Source organism: Symphodus melops, assembly GCF_947650265.1.
Source record: "Symphodus melops genome assembly, chromosome: 1".
In the NCBI taxonomy this organism is placed as follows: Eukaryota; Metazoa; Chordata; class Actinopteri; order Labriformes; family Labridae; genus Symphodus; species Symphodus melops.
This window is the reverse complement of record NC_136691.1, coordinates 40306295-40329228: the sequence shown is the minus strand read 5'-3', so window position 1 is coordinate 40329228 and position 22934 is coordinate 40306295. Positions and strand designations below refer to the sequence as shown.

At 42.6% G+C, this 22934-nt stretch overlaps 1 protein-coding gene across 4 annotated transcripts in view; it reads left to right on the top strand.

Moving 5' to 3' along the window:
- The window catches only part of mef2cb (myocyte enhancer factor 2cb), a 68990-nt gene that overhangs the window by 19191 nt on the left and 26865 nt on the right, over window positions 1-22934 (top strand). For 3 of the 4 annotated variants that reach the window (XM_079349619.1, XM_079349617.1, XM_079349618.1), the window contains 2 exons: window positions 11978-12198; window positions 21168-21371. In XM_079349619.1, the coding sequence (XP_079205745.1) occupies window positions 12145-12198; window positions 21168-21371 (258 nt within the window). In that variant the 5' untranslated portion in view covers window positions 11978-12144. Of the gene's footprint in view, window positions 1-11977; window positions 12199-21167; window positions 21372-22934 lie in introns of those variants that run through there. The other variant, XM_079349620.1, reaches the window with a different exon arrangement.

Here is a 22934-nt window from a genome sequence, read left to right as displayed (position 1 = left end):
TCCTCCTCTTCTTCACTCTTCCTCCTCCTCCGTCTCTGAGCTGCCTACCTTCTCGGGCTCTTCTTCTTCTCCCCCTGTAGCCTAATCGGAAGAGAAACGCTGGGAACGATAACGGGGATTAGCTTCCACTGCTCACCAGCTCCCCTTGGTTAAGTACACGTGTAATGAGTTGTTTATTTGGGATAATGCACAGTAGGCTCAGCAGAAGCCCAGAGCTGCCCTCACCCCCTCCTCCCCCTCTGCTCACACACACACACACAGACACACACACCTACACACACACACTCTCTCACACACACACACACACACACACACACACACACACACACACACACAGCAATATAAAGGTATGTGCAAATACATACGTTCACACACTGGGCCACTCCTCCAAACACACCCACCCGCACAAATTCCCACACACAGCTGTGATGCAGGTCACTAGCTATGCAGAGGGAGTTAGGACATGGTTTGAAATGTGTATCAGTGTGTGAGAGGGAGAGTGTGTGCTTGTGTGTGTGTGTGCAGTGGGGGCTAACGTTCTCAGGCCTTCGCCGGGTCAGAAGGCAGGGGAAATTTTTTTTCTCAGGGTGAAGAGAAGGGGAAGAAATTGCATGATATGAGAAAAAAAAATAAAGGAAGGAACCAAGAGAAGGAAATGGGAGATGTTGTGCCCACCGTGCGTGTGTGTGAATGTGTGCGTTTGTGTGTGCGCGCCATGTTTGTGTGTACGTACATGAAGTGGAAAAAGCTGTTGCCTTGTGGAGGAGACGTGCTCCGCTATCATTAGCTGCGAGGGAGGGGTGGAGGGGGAGTAGGAGGGGGCAGGCGAGGTTATGTGAACGGTGCAGCTGTGCGCTCAGCAGAGGGATTTGGGGGCGTGGGGGGATGGGGGGGGGGGGGGGTCTCCAGGCAGCCAGGTCCTCACTGAAGCACCAGCTCAGAACATACAGCAGAAGCAGAAGAGAATACATACAGCAGAAGATTAAATTCAACCAAACACCACTGCCGCCCCCCATTCATCCCTTCACTTCCCAAATAGGAAAAATATATAAATGAAGATTGATGGGGAGGATAAGAGTGCAAAAGAGAGGAAGAGGAGGCAGTCAGTAATTTCACAATTTATATATCAAGTAGGGTGTGCGTTTTAAGCCATGTGTGGTTTCCGTCCACTTTCATCTCAAATTCCAGTCAAAATAAGTTGAATTTTATTTTAGAGATGTCCAAAACGTACTCCTGATAGATCCAAAAACTGTATAAGCAGTACTGAATTGTGGTTCAAGTTAAGCTCTCTTTGTTTTGGGGGATTTCCCCAACACTTGATGTACATTTTAAAAAAAATCAGTCAAATTTGTTTAAAGCTTTCCACCCCATGCACCTCTCTTTTTTTTCTTCCTCGCTGAAAGAGTCAGAACCCACGTATAGCGAAGGATGGTGCGGCAGACGAAGACCCAAAGTCGCTTGTCAGCCTGTGTGATCAGTCGCTGCAAAAAGACAAGGCAGAGGTGGCGGAGAGACGACAGAACACAGAACGGTGCCGGCGTGCACTGCTAATGCATTCAGCCTGCCACCGTATCCAACAACAAGGCAAAATATCACACAAGTCACTTCACAAGATGTTCCTACAACAACAACATCAACAATAACAGACATATAAATGCACACACACACACACACACACACACACACACGCTCAGGCAGACGCAGAGTCACACATGCATAAATAACCACACACAGCATGTTAAAAACCAACCATGAGGAACACGAATTTGAAAGCAAACAAACAAGTCAGAATGTAAGCAACTTGTCTGAGACTTTGTGACAGGAAAAATAAATGAAATTTGAAAAAAACACCTTTTGTTTCACATGAAAGAGTGCTAAATTGTGGTGTACCAGGAATTCAAATCTCAGAATGAAATTAAAGTAGTTCAAATTGGCAGCATTACTACGTTAGCACTACAGTTAGTGTTAGGCTAAAAATAAACTGGGTCAAACAGCAGTAGTCTTCTGGCATGAGGGGTCATCTCCATGTGATACAGAAGCCTCCACTCCAGCCACATATTGAGAGCAGAGGCACTCTGCCAAAGCTTGTAGCTTCACAGCAGTAATTTAATATTTGTTTGTCTCGATTATTTCATTCTCCCCCTCTCTCTCCCTGCTTCTCCCGCTTGTGGGGGTTAAGTAACAGTGAGCTTTATCAGATTACTGGCTCTGAGGTCTCTTTCAAACCTCTCTTTGCCATCTTGATTCTGTGCAGCTGTGCAGACTCTTTAATCATACGCTATCTTTTTTCACTCACCCCTCCCTCCAGTCTCCTCCTCCTCCCGTCTTCGCCTCGTCCCTCCTCCCCTAACATATGTTAATTGGCTGCTTTCTGTGACAAATTACGAGCGTTCGCTTTGATGAGGTCGGGTTGTGATGGTGCTGGGAGTGGAGTACAGTGCAACTGCCAGACCCTTGCCGGTTCCCCCCTTTAACCACTCCAAAAAGAAAGCGCGGCACCCAGCCGATGACTAATGAGAGGCTTGGACTGGGTCTGGCCCGGCCCTGGCCACCGTGGGGGCCACTCCCCTAAACAGAGGCTGATCTGTAGGTGCCATGTGCCGCAACACGCCCTCCACAATCCATACAACCTTTGCCTCATGCACCCCCCGCCACAAGCTCTCTCCTGGGAACTGTTAAGCACTGGAGTAGTTCGGAAAAGAGTTTTCCAACATGGGCTTTTAAGTTTTGTCATTTTTTCGTGATACAGATTTAGAGCACCTCGGTATATGTTGATTTTTTTATTTGATCTGCTTAATTTCTGAATGAACACAACCAAATTCAGCTTAAAACAAGTCACATAAAGCATACATCCTCTGTGTGTGTGTGTGTGTGTGTGTGTGTGTGTGTGGGATTGTATATCTGTGGTGAAGAGAAAGTGCCTGGAAACATTATGCCAGCCTCGCTTAAACAAACACTAACAGTGGAACAATCTCCGTTTAATGATGCACAGCGTCAACAGGAAAACAATGCTCACCAGTAATCAGCACAATCAGCTTGTGGTAACCAGAAAACAGAGGATTGAACCTGACATCATCCCAATATTGTTTTTCTTCTCTCTTTTAAGTTTTGGTTGGTTGACGTCACATTTTCACTCTTTCTCCATTCAATCTGCCCTACTGCTTCTTTTTCTCTCTGCATCTGTTTCTCCTTCTCTCTGTTACAATCTCTCTCTCTCTCCTTCCTCTACGATCTAGGTTACTCGGTTTCCGAGCAGAGCACAGGGACCAGAGGAAGAGAGAGAGAGAGAGAGAGAGAGAGGGAAAAAAACAGAAGGTCGAATCTATGAAGGACATCCTTGTTGAAGTGTGCAACCTTCTACTTCTGTGCAAATTACCCACACGCTGTGCTTAGACTCAGAGCCGCACTGTGGCTCGCACTTAAGCTCAGCGAGGCTGCGACCATGACACATAATGCTGCTGGAGTGTCACAATGACAGGAAAGGGCAATGTAAACTGTTGACCACATATGAATTTAATTAAAGTTGTATTTTGTCGGTAATTACCAGAATTCCGTATTTATTTTAATCTTTAGAAGTTGTGTTCCACAGCACAGCAGCTTCAGTATTTGCTTGTTATGATCACAACCTCATAAATAACTACTTGACGTAATAGTTTCATTGCTGAATCCAAACTTGCTGATGAGGCGAGACAAGGATAAATAGTAAATTCCACCACTTCCCCATTTAGGCGCCTGTCCCCACATGTTGACTTTGTTTCAACAAACAGCCAAAAAAGGACATAACTTTTCCCATCAGAAACTATGCAAAACAGATAGCTTGTAAGAATGCACACATTTCCATTCACGCCAAGTGAACGTAACACACACTCACAAGTGCGCACTGGAAAGGTTGACAAAACTAAGCATGGTGGAGAAGAAAAAAAGGGAAGTACGCCACTGTCTCGTGGTTGAATGAGGGGCTAGCCACATTAGCATTAGCCTGCAGGCCTTAATTGAGGCCAGGAGGGAGCATTTAATAATTGCTGTCAGAAGATCAAATTTAATTCTCCTCTTCTCTTCACAGCCACCACTGCTGTAGGGTAGAGTGAAACAAATTGTCATCAGAGATTTCTAAATGAACAAAGCTTTTAATTAGGGTGATTAGAATGCTGTGGCAAAGAGAAAGAATAAAGGGTGGGTGGGGGGGGGGTGATGAAATCATCAGCAGATCGTCTGAACTATGACTTCAGGTGTATATACAGCGCAGGCTGGGGGGAGGTGGAGTAAGGGCCAAAAGACTACAGGGACGCGTGTAAGTACGCATGGCCTTTGTAACAACAAGGCCTTATAGCCTCATTTTCAATCCTATGCCACAAACACACACATACATGTACATCCACACTGGAGAACATTACTAACATCCTGAGACATTGCCATACTCAGCAGGGAACATAATTGGGTGAATATGTCAGTGCTTTGTGTTCTTAGTGACATGACTCCCGGCTATTCCTATGGGGGTTGGGAATACTCATTGAAGGGTATTATAGTGCAATTTCTCTACATATTTTACGATAATATGAGAGTAGATTTCTCTTATTTGCCTGGTTTACTGACATAGGAATAGACAGGGGATTCATTACCTGTATAAATGGATTTAAACTTAATCGCCGTGATCATGAATGAACGTGTGTACGTTTTCTGTTCCTGTTGTTACATCTGGGGTCCTTGCAGGGCAACATGTGAACTGAGACAGTGGTTTACACTGACTGGAAAACATGACCTATACCACATAGCTTAACTGGAGAGAAAGAGACAGGCTTAGGGGAAGAAGTGAAAGAAACTGTGGTGTTGCCGATAAAGTGAAACTTATATGAAGTTATTTGTAGTTAAACATGTGCGTATCACCACAATCTGCACCACTTCCATCTTTATTTAAATACCATTTTGTCCCCCTTCTTCTGCTGAACTTCACTACACCTTCAACTCTGTCACCTCTATTAAGGTTTCTTTTTTTCTCGATCATCTTTTCTATCTCTAGTTCATACTTCAATGAGTCCATTGCTCCTCCTTATGCTCATGCCATGGAAAGACTGAACGCACTAAATGGTGATTCACTCCATCCTTTTCCGGGGCCTCTCCAAATTGTGGCTCGCCTTTGGTTCTGCTTTTTCTTCTCTTCTTCTTTTTTTTTCTGATATCATTTTTCCAGTTTGGCACAATCGTCTGTATATGTGCAGCTACTTTTGTCATTGCGGTCCTCTTAGTTATAGTTATCATTCTACACAAATCTGCTGACAATTGACAAGGAATGCCTGTTTAACCACGGTGGTTACTCTTCCCCACTATACCCGTCTGTCTGGCTTCGCCTCGCATTCATGTGTGCCCTCTCACTAGTCTGCCCGTGGCCCAGCAGCTGTGGCTTTACAGCCCTTGGCCTCCTTTCAAAGATGGGGGTTGATGCATTGTGTCAAGTCATTTTGTCCTTGGGGAAGTCAGCAATGGGCTATGGAAAGATGGCTCTCACCTGTCTGTGTTCTGTCTCTGACGAATGGCTACCTGTCTCCACTGTGGCTCTGATAGCTGAAGGCCTCTGTGTGAAGGTGCTGAGAGAGACGTGCAGCTGCCCAAACGAAGGGCAGAGCTCTGTACTCGTCTACATTTTTACTCTCTCATTACTGCCTGATACTCTTAAGACAACAATAGTCAAAACTCTTCAGAGAGAACTAAATATCTCAAAATTTGAATTCAAATTAATTCATTAAGATTTCTCTTTTCAATTAAATTCAGCTGCGTTCAGACAGGACCCTTTGAAGAAAACTAGAATGTTGAACAAACAAAGATAATAGCATGAGCTTTTTTTATGTCAAAATGTCTTTGCTGTATGTACGTGCGAGTACAGTATTACAGATTTTTTTTAATTTTGCATGCCATGTAAAATAAAGATATATCAGATCTTAGACACTTTATGTAATATTTAGACACTTGTATTTAACTCCATACATTTTTGTGTTTTAAATGTTCTCTGATATATCTCTAGGTTCCTGCAGTTTTGTTTAGTTCAGAGATTTAACGTGTTTAAGATGCCAAGCGAATGCAAGACAAAAACTGTTCAAATTTTTTTTTCTTGAAGCTGATTGTTTACCATAAATATAACTTTAAAATCCCACTATAGTTTATCTAAAATGTATTCAAATCAGAAAACTTAAAGATACTCAAAGATTTGCACTTACAAATGTTTGAATTCAGTTTTTTAGTCTGAGAATCAAAATATATAATTTATAACTAATTAGTTTCATTTTTAAAATTTTAATTGGAAGTATAAAAAAAGAAATGAGTTTTACAAAGGCCTCAAGTATGGTATTCATTACGTATGACTTTTATTGTTTGCACTCTTCTTTTACTTGTGATTAGATTTTTATTTCAAATTGACACCATGCGAACGTTGTAATTTAGTGACGGAAGCACCTTTAGCACCTTTGATTGTGAGTGCACGCTGATGTCACATCCTTCTGCTGATCTGACTGTGGATGAGTGTGTTTCCTGTCTTTCTGTCCCCGAAGAGCCCAGGTCCAAGCTGTTGAATTGCAGGATAAGAATGGAAACAGGGCTGGCAGAGTCTCATTAGAACCAAAATCATTTAAGCTTAAAGTTCCAGTCTAAACTTTTAAGTTGAGAAATTAGTTGAACTTGGTTTAGTGAATACACTGAGAGCTCATCTTTTAGCACTTGTTCTGCTACTTATAACAATATACTTTGTTCCATAATGTCAATCACACTTATGAGTTCTCCACAGAGTGTAGGAAACTGTGCCAACCACAGGCTATTGGCTCACTTTCCTGCTCATCAATAGACAGGTGTCTTAGTTCAAAGGCACATAGAGATTGAAAATAGAATACATGTGAACCTGTCTTACTAATGATCCAACTAAATCATGAGCTAATAGAGAGAGACAGGTGAAGACATATCCTCCAACACACCACACACACAAACACACACAAAGACTCACACACAGGCACACTGCAGCCTCTCAAATTCAAGTTTAGCTCGCTGGGAGATAAAAAAGAAGGAATGAACACATTATGAGATGATCCACCACTATCACTCTAATCCCCAGATGTTCATGTTGCTAATCTCTTTAGCCGCTAACATGTTAAATTAGCCCTAATATCTGCCGAGATTCAGAGCCATAGAGGCCCACCTACGCATGGGCTACCGCCCAGGTTTAGGTCACTCTTCTCCTCCAGCTCTGGAAAAGGATACAGACATTAGAGTGGGGGGCGGGGGTGTTGGTGGAGGCTGAGGGAAGTAACAGTGATAGCCATTCGTCACCCTGCCTATCTCGCTCTGACAGATGGGGAGTGTGGTGTGCCACATAGAGGAGTCACTGCCTGTAATGACATTAGAGGCACAATGAGACATGATACAATTTTTTTTTGCTGTTCCCTTCCATCCTGGCCATCATCTCGCTCCTTTGGCTTGATCCTTCCCCTCCTTTCATTCCTACTGGTACATCTCCATCCATCCTGTCAGCAGATAAAGTGGAGTGTTTTTCCAAATGCAGCACAAGCACACAGAAACGCAAACACATTTACACGCGCTACATCAAAAACACTAAGAAGAAATCCCCGACAAATCTGCCAAACTGAAAGAAAAAAGTTTTACATTTGTGAGGGGTAATAAATTCTTCTCCCTGACAGTCTGAGACATGCTTAAGTAAAAACAGTGCACTGTGTGTGTGTATGTATGTGTACTAACGTTCAGATTGTATTTGGAAAACCATATTAAAGCGTGTTTTTGGTTCTCCTCTTCAAGGAAATGGGAGTTTATTTAAAAAGAGAGAGAGTTTATTTAATGTGCCATACACCTCCTAAAAGGTTTACTTACTGCACTGTAATATGTTATTTTAAATCCTCACAGCCACATTTCCTAGGAGGATAAGGGATACTGGCATGATATTTTTTCGGGACACATGCTATTACCAAATGTGTTGCAGATGTACCATGAGGCGAGGTGGGGTTTCTTAGAAAAACATCGCCAATCCTGTCATGATAAATCACCTTCCCCAATTTGCTGTAACGTGTCTAGAATTAGGATTTGATACTGAAGCATCAGCAGATTCCTGCACGGAAGGAAAGTAAAATTTTCACCATTTTCTCTGAATGTAGAAACAATTTGGTGGGTGATTGTGTGTAACTCTGGTTCTTGGAACTTGAATTCTTGTAGGCTACATTTCCTCCTCATACACAAACAAAGCCCTGCAGTTGTCTTTCAAAGTGACGAATAAATCCTGAGCATGAGTCAAGGTAAAGTTCCTCTTTTTGCCGCTCCCTTGATTCAAAGAAGTCGTCTTCCGTGTCCTAAATAACAAAGCCACATTAACAAGCACCCTACAGACCGTCTATTAGAATGTGAAAAAGCGCTGTGTGCTGTATATTAGTTTTTAGTGACTAAACACTTGGGAGAGAGGCGACCTAGAATCAAGCGTTGCGGTGCACTGAGTGTATATGTTCTCATCGTCCTCTCAGCTCCACTTGTGAAACCCAGAGAGAGAGGGAAAACGCTTGTTAGATCTATGTGCTGAATCCCTGCTCCCTCTCCATCTCTACCATTCTCCCCCCAGCTTTCATCCCCCCCTCTCTCTCTCTCTCTCTCTCTCTCTCTCTCTCTCTCTCTCTCTGTCCGTCTGCTTAACAGATGGGAGGGTCGTGGGTACAGCTATTCCCCTCCCCCTGGAGAGGCCTGGTGCCTGTTCAAAAAGAACCCTCTTTATGCTTCACTCCATTTCTCTCTCTTCTCCTCTGCGTTTCTCTGTCTTCATCTCTGCTCTCCTTCTCCTTCATGGTCACCTCTCTATTTCAGAGCACGGAGAGAGAGTTGGGGACAGAGAGGATATAAAACAAGCAAAAGGGGCAACCATTGTCCTTCTGTCTGCTTGGTGCCAGTTTGCCCTTCGACCTTAACAGTCATCTGCCCCAGCCACCTTCCACTTTACCAGGCCGGTGTGAAAGCAAGCATACCATTAGTCAAACTCAAACTGCAGAGACGATAAAGAAACTCTTTTGTGTATGCTTCATCTTCCTCAGCGTGTTCCCTCTTCCTCTGCCCCTTGCTTCAGGATTAGCAAATTGGCTTAACATGTGTAAGCTCGTTAGTTCTTTCTTCTGTGTCACTCTGTCTTCTAAACTCCCTTCTTTTTCTCCTTCAACTTATTTGCCCTATCAAGGTCAGATGTCAGTGTCAGTGCCGTGCGAAAAATTCCTGCCTGTGCTTCTCTACCATGTTTGCCAAACTGCGATGGTTTCTTCTGTTACCCTTCAGTTCTTGGCAGCATGAGGCTAAATTGGATTGCGTGAGTCAGTGGTAATCTGTTAAGTTAACCGATGCTCTTTCCACCGACAGGGGAAGGAGAGGGAAAGAAGCCCGATGAGGAGGTGGGTGCTCGGTTCTTATCCAGAAGCGGCCTGGCACTCATATGGGACGGGGGCGGGTGTGAGGAAATGTGGGGACGGAGGGGAAGGGGACTTGCGTCGCTGTGTGGGAGGAGGTAGAGGAGGCGACCGTGTGAAGGGATAGGGAGAAGGTGAGGAGGGGTTGGTTGAGTCTGGGAGGCACCGACACGGGGCTAAGCGGCAGCAGAACCTCACCTCAGGGAGCATTGGCTGGTGCTGTGAGCCAAAAGCGGGGATTAAATGTTCAGGACATGGGCTTAGTCTTAGTGCTAATGTTACGTAAGGCCTAAGGTGTTGCCCCAGCGGTTGTTGACATTGAAAGGTTCAGCTCTGCTCAGCGGACTGTGGGAGGAACGAGGAGGTGGAGGCCAGGAGGCAGGGATCACAAAGGTAACGCCTCCTTGTTTGGAGCGCTGCCCGGGCAGGGAAGTGTTGAGTACAAAGACTGGGAGGGGATGATGCTGTCAGCCTGTGATTGAGGTACGCCGGCTTGATTGATATCCTTGTCTGGCTGTCTTGTGCCAAAGCGCTTCGGTGTTGGCTTGTAATCCCAGTTTGTCTGACAACATCCTTCTTTGTTTTCTTCCAGAGGGCAGTGCTTTGTTTTTCTGTCTCTGGATGGGTGTGTGTGTGCAGAGCAATGCTCAAATGTTTTGGATAGCCTCTTCAGAGCTGCCACAGAGTTATTTTAGATCTTGTTGTTATTATGATGGCGCAGTCCAGCTGTTGTCTTAACTGCCAAATGATGCATTTGTGTTTGTTACTCATTTCTTCCATAAGTGGGCGTACACCAAACATCAACTTGGGAAGATTTTTGTCACACATTTCATCATTGTTCAACTAATGTCACATTGTGTTTTAAACTGATGTGATGGAAGATTTTTGCGGAAATTCTCAAAATGTACACAGGGATCGATGGGATGTTATTCCTAAAGAGATCAGATATAATATCTAAATTTGCACCGTGCATTCATGTAAAGGCCAAATTATCTTACTATTGTTACTTTAAGAATTTAAAATTACTGTAGCACACTTGTCGTGAAGATCTTCAGTTATGTACTAAAGCTACAGGCCTTGGTCTGTTTTAAGAGCCAGAGTATCCCTGGATGTTCCTATTACGCGCTTTCATTATCAATGTCCTACTCTAGCACAAAGAGGTCAAGTGCATAGCAATGTGCTGCGCTTACCTCAGGGGTTTACTGCTTTCTTGTGCTTTCTCATGCATGTTACTCAATAAAAAAGGGGACGAAAAAAGGGAAAAGAAAGGGGGCAAGGAAGTGCTTTACAATGTGCATGTATGCGGGATGGTGCAAAGGAGAGAAGAAGAGAGATTGAAGAAGAGAGCAATAGTGAGGAGACAGAGAGGGAGTGATAGAGAGAGAGACCGACGTGTCTTTTGGTGAAGCGGTGTCGTCTTCCACATCAATGTCTGATGCTTGTGCTGCCAGGTGCCGGAAATCTGGTTCAGAAAGGAGACAAGAGAGAAGAAGGGGAAAGTAGAAGAAAAAAAAAAGGCAGGGTAGATGGAGGATTTTTTTTATGTGATGGCGCTGACAGCTCCCCTGCATTGCACTGTGCTTAAATAATGGGATGCTCATTTGCATAACGAGGGACGTTATCACCTCTACTGTCAAAAGAAAACACAACAACAGTTCTTCTGCTCCTCCCTGAGATAGATTGGGTTGGCCTACTTTAGCACTCTGGAGAGATGCACTGGAGCTCAGGCTCAGCCAAACTCACACAAGAACACACACACATACGGACACACAGTCGTTAACTCGTGCAAACTTTTTGGAGCGCAGGTTTCTTCGCACATACAAGCGGGGTCATCAGCTGCTGGCATCCACCCCTTTAAGCAAAGGCAAAAGTGCGAATCTTCAGTTGGACACATATGCAAAGTCTAAATCTGGATGACGTTCATGTTGGAATTCAGTTAGATTTCTGCCTCAAAGAAATATCTATTTAACATGATTCAAAAGATCACTCTTGGCACCTTTTGTCTTTTTTTTGTGGCTTTGTTTTACTAGAACATGGAAAGACTGAGCTTAGTTTTACATCTGTATTCCATCCTGTGATTCACGTCTATCATTTTGGAGATGAGCTCTAGATAGACTTGCAAAAAAGCCATGTCTGGCTGTAACAGCACTGTCAATACAGTGCAGTTCATGGGAAGAAAGAAAATGTATTTCTCAGTCTGGAGGTAATGTTACAGTGTCGGTGATTAGAGCGTTTAAGTTAGCGGCACTTCCAAAACACTGTCAAACTCTCTGTGAACGAAGCGAGATCCTGACAGCGCTGTCTTCTCTCATAGTCGGTGCCTGGGAAAAAAAAAATGCAAAAACTGATTTGCATGATATCGACAGTGAAAAACACAGCGGCTCTCACAACATTGTTGACAGATTCTTTGTCTTTCTTCACCCTCCCTTGTGGCTGCCATGATGCCACTTTTATTTTTTTCTCCCAGTATTTTGCCATATTTCATTTCATTTAATGCTCTTCCTCTTCTCTCCCCTCCCCATCCCCTCCCCTTTCTTCTTTCTTTCTTACAGGTACGGATGCTGGAATCTTTGAGTTGATTGGAACAAATAGAAAGCAGAAAAAAGACAGATAAAGAAAGAGCAGAAGAGTGACAAGAAAGAAGAAGAAGAAGAAAGGGGAGAGTGAAGAAAGCATAGAGTTCTTTAGAAAGAGGAGAGAAAGAAAAAAGACGGGGACGATGGGGAGAAAAAAGATTCAGATCACGCGGATTATGGATGAACGCAACAGACAGGTAAGTCCCTGGGGGATGGGAGGATGGATGAGTGTGAGGGTGGGGAGGAGGAGGGGTGGAGGAGGGAGGAGGGAAAATCACCCTGCACCCCTCATAGCCCTGAACAATGAAGGTCTTCTGGGAGTCTGGGCAATAATGTGAAGTGGACAACAGAGAAGTGTATGAGGGGATATTGCTTTGGGTGTAGATGTTCCATTGGTTCATAATGGTGGGTTTGTTTGTGTGGGTGCACCAGGACTACTTTTTCAAAACAGATTTGCATGAGAACATTTGTAATTCTTAAACAAATGAACATCTACTGCATATAACTGCCCACTTTAAGGACTGCAGCCTACGCACATAACTGTAGCACCCTTCACACACCCAACCTCTTGCCACCAAGTTTAGCTCACCAGCAGTGGAATATTACCGAGTAGCACCGGAGTGGCAGGGTGGGAGAAAACATAAACAAACAACCAAACAGTGATGGGATGGTCCAAAGTGACACACTGGATCGAGCCAACAGGGCGGAGATGAGGTGGAGACAAACACTGAATCAGTATTTTTCTTGAGCTAAATCAGTAACAGTAGAGCCGCTGTAGCTTTCCTGTGCTTTTACTGTGCATACGTAGCAATTAGAAAAAAGAAAAAAAATAACATTTTTTTAAAATAACTATCTTTGCAACAATAGGTTTTTTGCAGCACACATTTTTAAGAACAGCTGGCATTACTTGAAAGAGACATAATAAATTGTGGATGTCATGGCCCAAGCAGACACTGCCGTCGGTGGCAGGAAATAGATAGAGACATAGCTCTCTCACTGCCCCCGAGGCCCGCAATTGATCACTTCCTGTGGCACGACTGACCACTGACACTTTGTCAGCTTCCTGGCAGCCCAATTGGATCCATACGCTGCTAACATGGCCCCTGGATCACAGGTCAAATGTGCACGTAGTCACACACACCTTGTCTTAACACAGGCTTACTTCATTGCTTTTGCAGTGTCTCCGCTGGCGACATCCACAATGAGAGCCACACAGAGTAAAGCCACACAAAGAGGCTTGAGGAATTGATCGGTCGATACTGAAGGAGTAATTGAAGCAGATTGTGACCTCTGTCAGGCATCAACTCAATGAGTGAGATCGAAGTACAAGAGGAGAGTGAACATTTGAGTGTGGGGAAAGAACTTCAAGTAATTATGATTGACTGTCTATGATGCACAGTTTTCACCAGGAAGCTCTAATACTGTTCTAATGTTGTAATACTGTGTTCCAGGCTGTAAGAGGTGGACATTTAGGGTGTCAGACAATCGTTGAACAGTGATAATCCAGGGGGACATATTTCATAACCCATTTGCAGCTAATATAACAGTTTGGGAAAGCAGATAAATTCCTAGCTTATGAATTGTTAGCTTGGAATTAATAATAATATAAAAGGTGATTCAACATCAAAATAAGTAGTTGTCAAACAGTACAATTAGTAAAGAAAAAGAGAACCATGGGCGCTGTGTTAATGTGATCAATGATTAAGTCCTGCACAAAAACAAAAGTGCAAAAGAAACATAGAAGTCAGATTGAAAAACGGGTTGGGAACTTGTCTCACTAAATATACCTTTGTGCTCTGAATTATAACCCATGTATTTGTTTTTGAAAAAGACACAAGCAGACAGAGGAAGAGCAAGGAGTAGGTCACACAGTTTTACATGAAGACTACAGCTATCATGTTGCAGCAGCACCCACACTTCCTCCTTAGCGTTATCTCAGCCCTTCTCTCTCATCCAGCCTTAGCCTGGGCCCGCCAGTAACACCAGGCACTCCGGCTCCTGCGGATAAGGAGGGAAAGAGGGAGACAGGAAGGACACCTGAGGGGAATCGATGCCTGAGATATCCGGGCTTTACTTACAGGGAGAGGAGGAGGAGGATGAGGGAGGCGAAGAGAGGCGAGGGAGAGGAAAAAGGGTTCAGAGAAGGAAAAATCAATACATGGCTGAATTTTGTTGTTCTGATCTCTTAAATGATAGCTTGGTTTGTCGTGTTTGTTTAAGTCCAACAGCAATTCCTACTGACATGATGTCATTGATCTTGTGAACACCACACACATGAGGAGCGTATGGCACGAAGTGTCATTCAACCTACGACCTGAATAAATGACATCACTAAATATGTAGAGGCGGGCATCACAAGACAGACACAGAAACTTCAATTTACTTCTTAAAAGAAAAAAAAAACAGTCAGAAAAAGGAAGCTTTTCATTTGCATGTTTTCACTTCCTATTTAAGGAAATGTTCCTGAGTCTGAGCCAAATAAACAGCAGAGGAATTTGTATAGAGCTGATTTACACCTCGAATTCTTTACATACTTTTTTATTTGTATAAGGTTTGAGCAACTTCTTAAAACAGACCCATTTTTCCATCATTTCTACAAATGGTAAGGTATAGCAAAAGAGATAGATATTTGACATAATCTGAATAAATAAGCTTTAAAAATATATAACTCAACATGGCACAATACTTCTTTCAGTCCCAAATAACTGCAAAAGCCTCATATAACATTTCCCTTGATGGTTACATGCCTACATAAACTTCATATTGCAGACGTCTTTCGAGGGGCACCACTCTGTGTAGCTGTCATCAGTACCTTGCCACCTACAGGGCTACATTGCCCACCATGCAGTGGCGGCAGCATCACAGTGGGCACAGGGCCTGGCTCTCTCTGGGCGGCCACTTTGGGCTGCCACCCCCAGGCCCTGAAACACTTCCCGAGAGCAGGGGCAGAAGGACCAGGCCTCCCTGGCGTTGACTGGCTGCCCGGAGCTCTGGACAGTGGGCAGCAGTGTATGAGCCCTGGCTCCAAGCCCCACGACCACTCAGACCCTCTCCCAGCCTCGGGCACATGAAAGGGCCCCCTGTGCCATAAACTCATGGGCTGCTCACACAGAGTACTCTCTCTTGCTCTTGCTACCACACACACCTTCAGTCTGGGATGCACGCACAGGTGTGTGAAGACATACCCTGGCAGAAGTTTGAGAAACATCAGATTACACTTTGTCACATGCTTAAATGATGATTTGGTGTCTTGTTTTTCGCAACATAGCCAAATGCACACTTGTAAACACGTGTACACATTTGAAACACATCTAATCTCTCAGGAGTCGGTCCTGGGGATTGATTAATTTACTGCAATTGGCTCTAATTAGTGTAACCTCTCCAGCCAGTGCACTCGGTGGACTTAATTTAGGATGACTTGTTTGTACAAATCAGTGTGTATGTGTATGCGCATGTGTGAGACATGTGGCTTCCAAGGGGGGAAGGGACCCTGAGCCAAAGGTTAATCATGGACCAGGTCATCAGTGGCAGGAAGTAAAAACACAATCTCCAAACTCCCCCAAACAAATGTCATACAATCACAGACTTAGCTGGAAGAAGATTACAAATCATAGTTTTTATGTCTTCCTGCACATGCCGCCTCTCTTCCCTCACATTGCAAACAGCAGCGCTGCCGCTGAAATAAGGGGTCTTTTTGTTTCAGCGACAAAGCATTCTTCTCTCCAATCAACAGCACTGGGGTGAGAAAATGTGCAAGTGAAATTAACAGCAGGAAAATAATGAGGCCCACAGGGTCTCTGCTCACCCCTTCACCCCTCCTCTAATTCCCTGTTTCCCACCTTTTACTATCTCCTCCTCTAACAGAGCAAGTGGCACTCCTCTTCGTCATATGTTCAGCTGCGAGACCTCACCTGGAAAAGGGCTCACCTTCAATCTGCTGTGTTTGAATTCTTTTATTTTTCTTATTCTCCATTTCGTTTCTCCTTAGCGTGTTTTGGCTCTCTCATGTCACTATTTTCACTCAATAGAAAGTCTTCCTCATTTGCTTCTTCTCTTTTTTTCTTTGATCTGCTATAATGGTCACCATGTTCAGCTTTTAAATTAAAGATTTGTATTTTATTTTACACCCTAAAATGATTTACTATAAAGTCTTAAACTGGGTTTGAGGCCCACAATGTATTTTTTTGTTGCTTTTTTAACTTTGAATAATTGACACACAACCAGAAGCTCATTTAAATCTTTCTTTTTATTCCATTTTTACAAGACTTTTTTAAAAATAAAATACTCAGTTTCATAAAATCTAGAGGGAACAGTTTTCTTACGTAAAAAAAAAAAATCCCTGAAACATTGAGCTTTGTTGTGTCAAAAAGTGGAGTGTAGAAAAGTTTATATCAAGTGCCCCTAACCTCCTTTTTATTAAAATAGAGAAAACGCTGGGCTCTTTCTTAGTGTCACGACAAATATGTAAGTCTACCACTTTTTTCTCAGTGGGTACAAGCTGTTGATTTTTCAGAATAGACTGGACCTTTCAGTTAAAAGCGGCTTGCATTGTAAGGCCCCTAACGCTTAAACTGTCATAATTAAGACATCAATCCGTCAGTTGTACAGGTTAGAGTTAAACATAAAGTTGATTCCACTCAATGAAGAAATGTTTGGAGTGTGTGGCCTCCTGTTTCCTACTGTATAATGAAGGCACACTGAAAAAAGGATGATAAGAGGGGTTTTTGAGGAGAGAGAAGAGCATAGCATATATTAGAGGTGGGACAAAGCCTCTTTTGTGGTAATGCCCCTCTTAACAGCTTCTTTGGCTGTGAGGCAGAGTTCAGGACCAGGTCTTTGGCTCCTCTTAGTCCTTTTGCGTAAGCCTGTGTCTTCCTGCTCGGCCCTTGACAATGGGAGAAGTGTTTGTCCCAAGTCCAATCGTCCTGCTCAAAAGCTGACTGACATCTAAGAATGTGTGTGTGTTTCCCTTCATGGCCATGTTTGGTTTGCTAACCAGCAGTTTTTTTGGTGCCTGTTTCTCCTCTCCTCCTCCTCCTCCTCCCCAAGGGAAGCAGGCAGGAGGTGGGAAGCAGAAGCGAAGCCATTGTGAAGGGGAAGCCACTGGCCTCTTCCTGTTATGAGAGGAAATGCATACAAATGTGCTTCCTGTACATCCACCCCCTCTATGCTCCCTCCCCCTCCTTCATCTCTCTCCCCTCTCACCCATGTGTCACAGAAGCTGTCTCCTCTGTCGGTCCCTCTGTTGTGCTTTTTTACTATAGGGAATTGTAAGTAATAATTTAGTTAATTGAAATAAAACAAGCAAAATAAAGAAATGCAAAAATCAATTCAATCAGAATTACAAAAGAAAAAGTTTAACTTTCCAAAAGGGAAAAATGTGTGTGTGTGTGTGTATGTCTAAACCTCTCAAGGGATTGGTTTATGTGGTTTGTGCAGTGTACAGTGTTTGTTTATGATCTTTTTTGCTTGTGGGTAAGTGCGCATTATGGGCCAGCATATTTCAGAATAAAGCCTAATATCGATATGTGTGTATAAAATGAAATAATTATTAGTGTATATAATGAGAGGCAAGTGAAATGTTTGTCAAATTTTGTCTCTTTTTCATAGTTAAGCAATCTCAGCAGGTTATGCTTTGATTAAAAATGTGGTTATTGATGTAAATGAGTAAATATTTTTCCAAGAAAAATATTGAAGGAGGAACAAAATTCTAAATGATGTTTTTATTGTGGATGCAGAGACAGAATTTATAGAGCTCACTTGCTTTAAACAGTTCGTATTTCTCTTATTTTCACTGTAAGAATATATGTAGGACTCAAAATGTTAGCCTCAAACTAATAACAAGGATGCATGCATATACTGTCCTCAAAGCACAGAAATATAACTTTTTTAAATTAAATTAAATTTAGTCTTTACCTCCACAACCACAGTGGTTAACAAATGTCTGAATGTGTGTGTGTTTGTGTGTGTATTTGTGCATATGAAGTTAGGCTTCACACTCTGGTTACCCATTTACTGTGAAAAAACACAGTTGGCTTCACACTCACACCCTTACACTGTACGGTCCCTTTTTACCAGTACACATGGTCGCAAATGTGCTGTAATGTCGCGCTCCTCTTTATTAACATAGTGGTGTGTCTAACAGCACCCACTGACCAAGGAAACAAGATGACACCCACACTGACATACGGGTGGTTTACAGTTGGGGATTTTTGTCAGTGTAACAACTAAGAGCTAAGGGCTCATTAATTCAAAGGACAAGCTGTTCAACTCAATACAAAGGCTGTACACCGACATCAGAAATATAGTTGTTAATAAACAAAAAATATGTAAGAGAAATAAGATATTAATACTCAGATTTCTGCAAAGAAATCATTAGTTCCTTTAATGAGGACTGTTTTGGACTTAGAGAGGGCACTGGTGACCTCACCAGTCACATGGCAGCGTCATGAGGCCATGCGGTAACAACAGAGTTACTTCAATTGGGGAACTTTAACACTGTACATAAAAATTGCATTGCTAAGATACGGTGAAAATGAACACATCCCACTTGATGTTTGCACCAGTAATTGCTATTAAAACGGCCAACTGTGTGTTTGCTCGAGCAAGAACTCAATGTATGCATGCCTGTGTATTTATGGATGCATGAGTATGGCGTTAGTAATATATGTGATTTGGAGGTAGCAGGTTGTACGTGTCAGATTGAGATGTGGGGGTGCACTGGTGTGATTTTTATGTAGGTGTTATTGTTTGGTCAGTAAATGCTTTTTCATAATCACACACTTATTCTCTTCCTGTGGTGTTGTTAAAGTCAGTGTATGTGTGAATTATAATATGTGAAAAATGCATGCTAGGTTTCTCATTTGAAGTGTGAGGCTCAGGAAAACTTTGATTGGATTTATTTTGCATGTTGAAGTTGGATGCAGTGAATGTCAGAATCCAAAGCTACTTGTTAGTTACACAGATTCTTTCATATTCTCTTGATGCTCATGTCTGATATGTTAGCTTGGATCACTAACATGTCAGTGGACCTCCCTCTATTTGAGATCAGCAGCTCCAGATCTCAGGTACTCTCACACTTGCAGGCCCTGTGTGAGCCTCCTTTTGAAACATTAATGGCCCTAGCAGAGTGTGTGTCTGAGTGACTGGGTGATAACGGAGACGGGCCAGCAGCGAGCTTTGTCCTGCGTTTGCCCCTGATGCCCTCATGCATTCAAACCCCAGAGGGAGGAGAACACCTCTCATGTCCTGAACCTGAATATCTGCTGTGACCTTAAGTCCCACAGTCCTATCATCTTATAGTCTTGCTCCTAGACTATTTTGTAAATGTTCTTGTGTCTGTTTTGGTTGTGGATGCTAAAGCTCCAATATGACAATTAATCTTGTTGTCAAGTGTTTAGACTGAGACTTGTTTTTGTTTTTTTTTACATCTCAGCATGACTGTATAAATGTCAGTATGGTATTTAGAGCCCATGGGAGCTTTTTCTTCTTACACAGTTGATGAATCAGATGGGTTTGTGCCGCAGTACACAACCTGACATTGCACACGTAATGTAATAACTCTGGTTTCAGCCTCTGTTGTCTGACACATGGCTCGACGTGATGCGGTGACATCACTGGAAAACTTTTAGATGTGGAAGTGGGTCCAGGATTCTGCAGTTCATGTGGGGAGAAAAAGAAAAAGAGAGTGTGGAGGAGAGGGATAGATAGATATTTAGTTTCCCTGGTGCATCCTGGGAGATATGATTTCAGGAAATCCAAAACTATTTATCAATATCCATTCAATCCCGTCTCCTCTTTCAGATGTGGGAGTTGTGAAGAGAAAATGTGAAGGGCAATGCATGATAGAAATCTATTCATACATTACCTTAATTGACCACACAGAGAGATCTCTTTGAAACAGGTTTTATAGCCCGCAGTTAGAGTCTTCATGATTGTATTCCGAGCATGTTTAACTGAGTGTTGGGCGGTTTTCATTCTCTGTTTTTTGGCCCACTTAAGTGTCAGAAGAGAATAGACAAACATGCAGTTAATCAACAAACTGTGATCATTAGCTACCAGCTGGGCGCAGATCTGGCACTATTTCCTCTTTGTAAAAAAAGCTTTGTCAATACAGATCTCTCATGTAAATAATACACACAGTCACAGCAAAAAATCAAAGAAAGTTCAATACAAAAAAAAAAAAGCAACGTGTCTCAGAGAAAGAAGCTGGCAGAAGCATCTTTTTTTTCTTTTTCCTATACAGCTACAGAGCTTACACACATGGCTGTGAAAAGAAAGCAGGTGCAGCTCACTGGAATTAACTCACTTTCACTGCTCTAGTTTTGATCCAAACAATAGAGGAATAGAGGCTGTTCTATTTTAATAATGTGGCCGCTTGCATTCATCAGTTTTAAAAGGTGGTGGTCTTGGGCCTCACACACACACAGACACAAACACACGTACCTGCATATAGCTTCAATAAATAAAACAATATGTGTGGTTTGAGTCGAGTGAATTGTCACGTTATAAGCGCTCACAAACAGCATCAAGAACAGTCTGAGAGCAAATCTGTTATTTACATCAAAGGCCTCTTACTCACTTGGAGAGGCGGTTAATTGGGCAACACAACAGCTGAACAATGTGTGTTAGTGTTAGTGTCACTGTGAGAAAATAATGTTACATGTGTGCACGTTTGTTATGTTTAAAGCTGGACTAAAACAGCACTCACATTCAGGCCATATGAAATGGACTCTTTAATGCTACATCTGTTTCATGATGAACCTCAGGGCGCTTTGATGTACAGGCAATAACTGATCTTCTTTACCGTTATCTGTCTGAGACACACTGTTTTCAGTTCCTTAAATACAAGGCCAGCTTCTTTTTTCTTTTGTTCCTGGCATGGTGCATGGACTGTTACAGTCAGGGGGTTTTGAACCAGCTGCAGACTTCACTTTCATTTAGTTATGTTTCCCTGAGAACAGCTCATTTTAATATGGAAAATATGTGACACTAGAATTCTATTTATTCCTCTACTGTATTGAGGTTGGGTGCATCTTTTGTTTTTCTAAAACTATCTTCAGCTCATAAGAAATGGTTGATCTGATTTGAACTTAGATCATTCATTTCATTCACTTTAGCTAATCGTTGTCCTGTTATTCCTTTGTCTTCCTCTTCTTTTACCCAGGTGACATTTACAAAGCGAAAGTTTGGCCTGATGAAGAAGGCGTACGAGCTGAGTGTGCTGTGTGACTGTGAGATTGCCCTGATCATCTTCAACAGCACCAACAAGCTGTTCCAGTATGCCAGCACAGACATGGACAAGGTCCTGCTTAAATACACCGAATACAACGAGCCCCATGAGAGCAGGACCAACTCTGATATTGTGGAGGTGAGATACAAGGAAACGCAGACGGTGCACATATGCATAAAAAAAACACACGCACAGATTAACACACGCTCATGCAAACACACTGAAACGCAAACGCAGACAGATGGTTACAGCGTTTGTGACTCATTCAGCAACCCTTACTTCTCTCTTTCAGTCTTCACACCAAACAGTGTAAGAAATGATTGCTCTGTCTGTCTTCCCCAGGGTTTCAGTCCCAACATGAATCCCTTAAAAAGCTGTTTTAAGACACATAGTTTATCAAAAGTCAGACATTTATATTCCAAATTCTACATTAAAGTTGATTTTTTTTGTGTTTTCTTTACTTTTTTTGCGCTAATGTTGTAGCTTAGCATTGATCTGGACCTTTCAGACTCTCCTTCTGTGGCGTAGAATCAGCAGTACCTTCCTCTAGTGCCTTTTTTTTTTTTACCACGGATGCATCGTAGATGAGGATGTTGCTCTGACTTGTTTTAGACACGTGGCTCAAGGAGACATTAAACAGTGCCGTCAGGGCAGCTGGTAGGTAGGTAGATAAAGCAGGAAATGATGCTGGCACCCTCCAGGATCCTTAAGCTCTCAACGTGAACCTGTTATGCAACATTCACACTGCGGCTCTGACAAACCTGGTGGGCCAAACACATACACACACACACACACACACACACACACACACACACACACACACACACACACACACACACACACACACACAGGTAATGCATTCATGCAGAGTTTATCCCTTTCTTTCGCGCATACACATTTACGCTCACAGCAAGCCTGATTAAACTGCACCTGTCCCACAAAGTAACGTTGAATAAATCATATTATTTAACTGTCTGAAAATGTCACATACAGTCTACATATTCAAGGTTCCTTCTTGTTTATTTTATTTGTTAAACTATTTGATACATTACATGTTAAAACAAATACAGAGAAAATTTCTTATTTTGAGTGCAAATGTTTGCCTGTTATTTTGGATTGGCAGATTGTCTTTGTGCCATAATTCAGAATACAAACACTCCAACCCATGACTCTTCTCTCAATAGTACATGAATGGTACAGTTGTAAGAGCACTTATTTAGAGCATATATACTGTGATATCTACCACATGAATAATGATTCACAGCCAACTAAAACGTAACTGGCAGCATAATGTTATAAGATAATATTGTTTGTGAACATTTCAATGCACAACACTGTTTCTCTTTCATGGTCAGCCCCGTATTTAAAAGATGGAAAGGAAAAATAAGGACACGCTAAATAAAATGTCTTTCCTTAAATCACATGCATCTTGCAGGCTGGCCAGTCTGAACACAGCATGGGACGTGTTGTTATCTTTTCATACGGGTGTTGCTGGGCTTGTTGCCCGTCTGTGGATGGGCAGGCCCACAGGGAACACTCCTGCTTTTCCAGATGGCGCTCTGCACCTGACTGCAACCCTTTTAAATTTTCGTTTACACATATCAATTTTCCCAGTCTTTGGAAGAAATGTTTAACCTTAAATTATCCCCATCCTCGATATACTCGTCCCTCGTATCCTGATCTAGGTTTTAAAAAAAACAA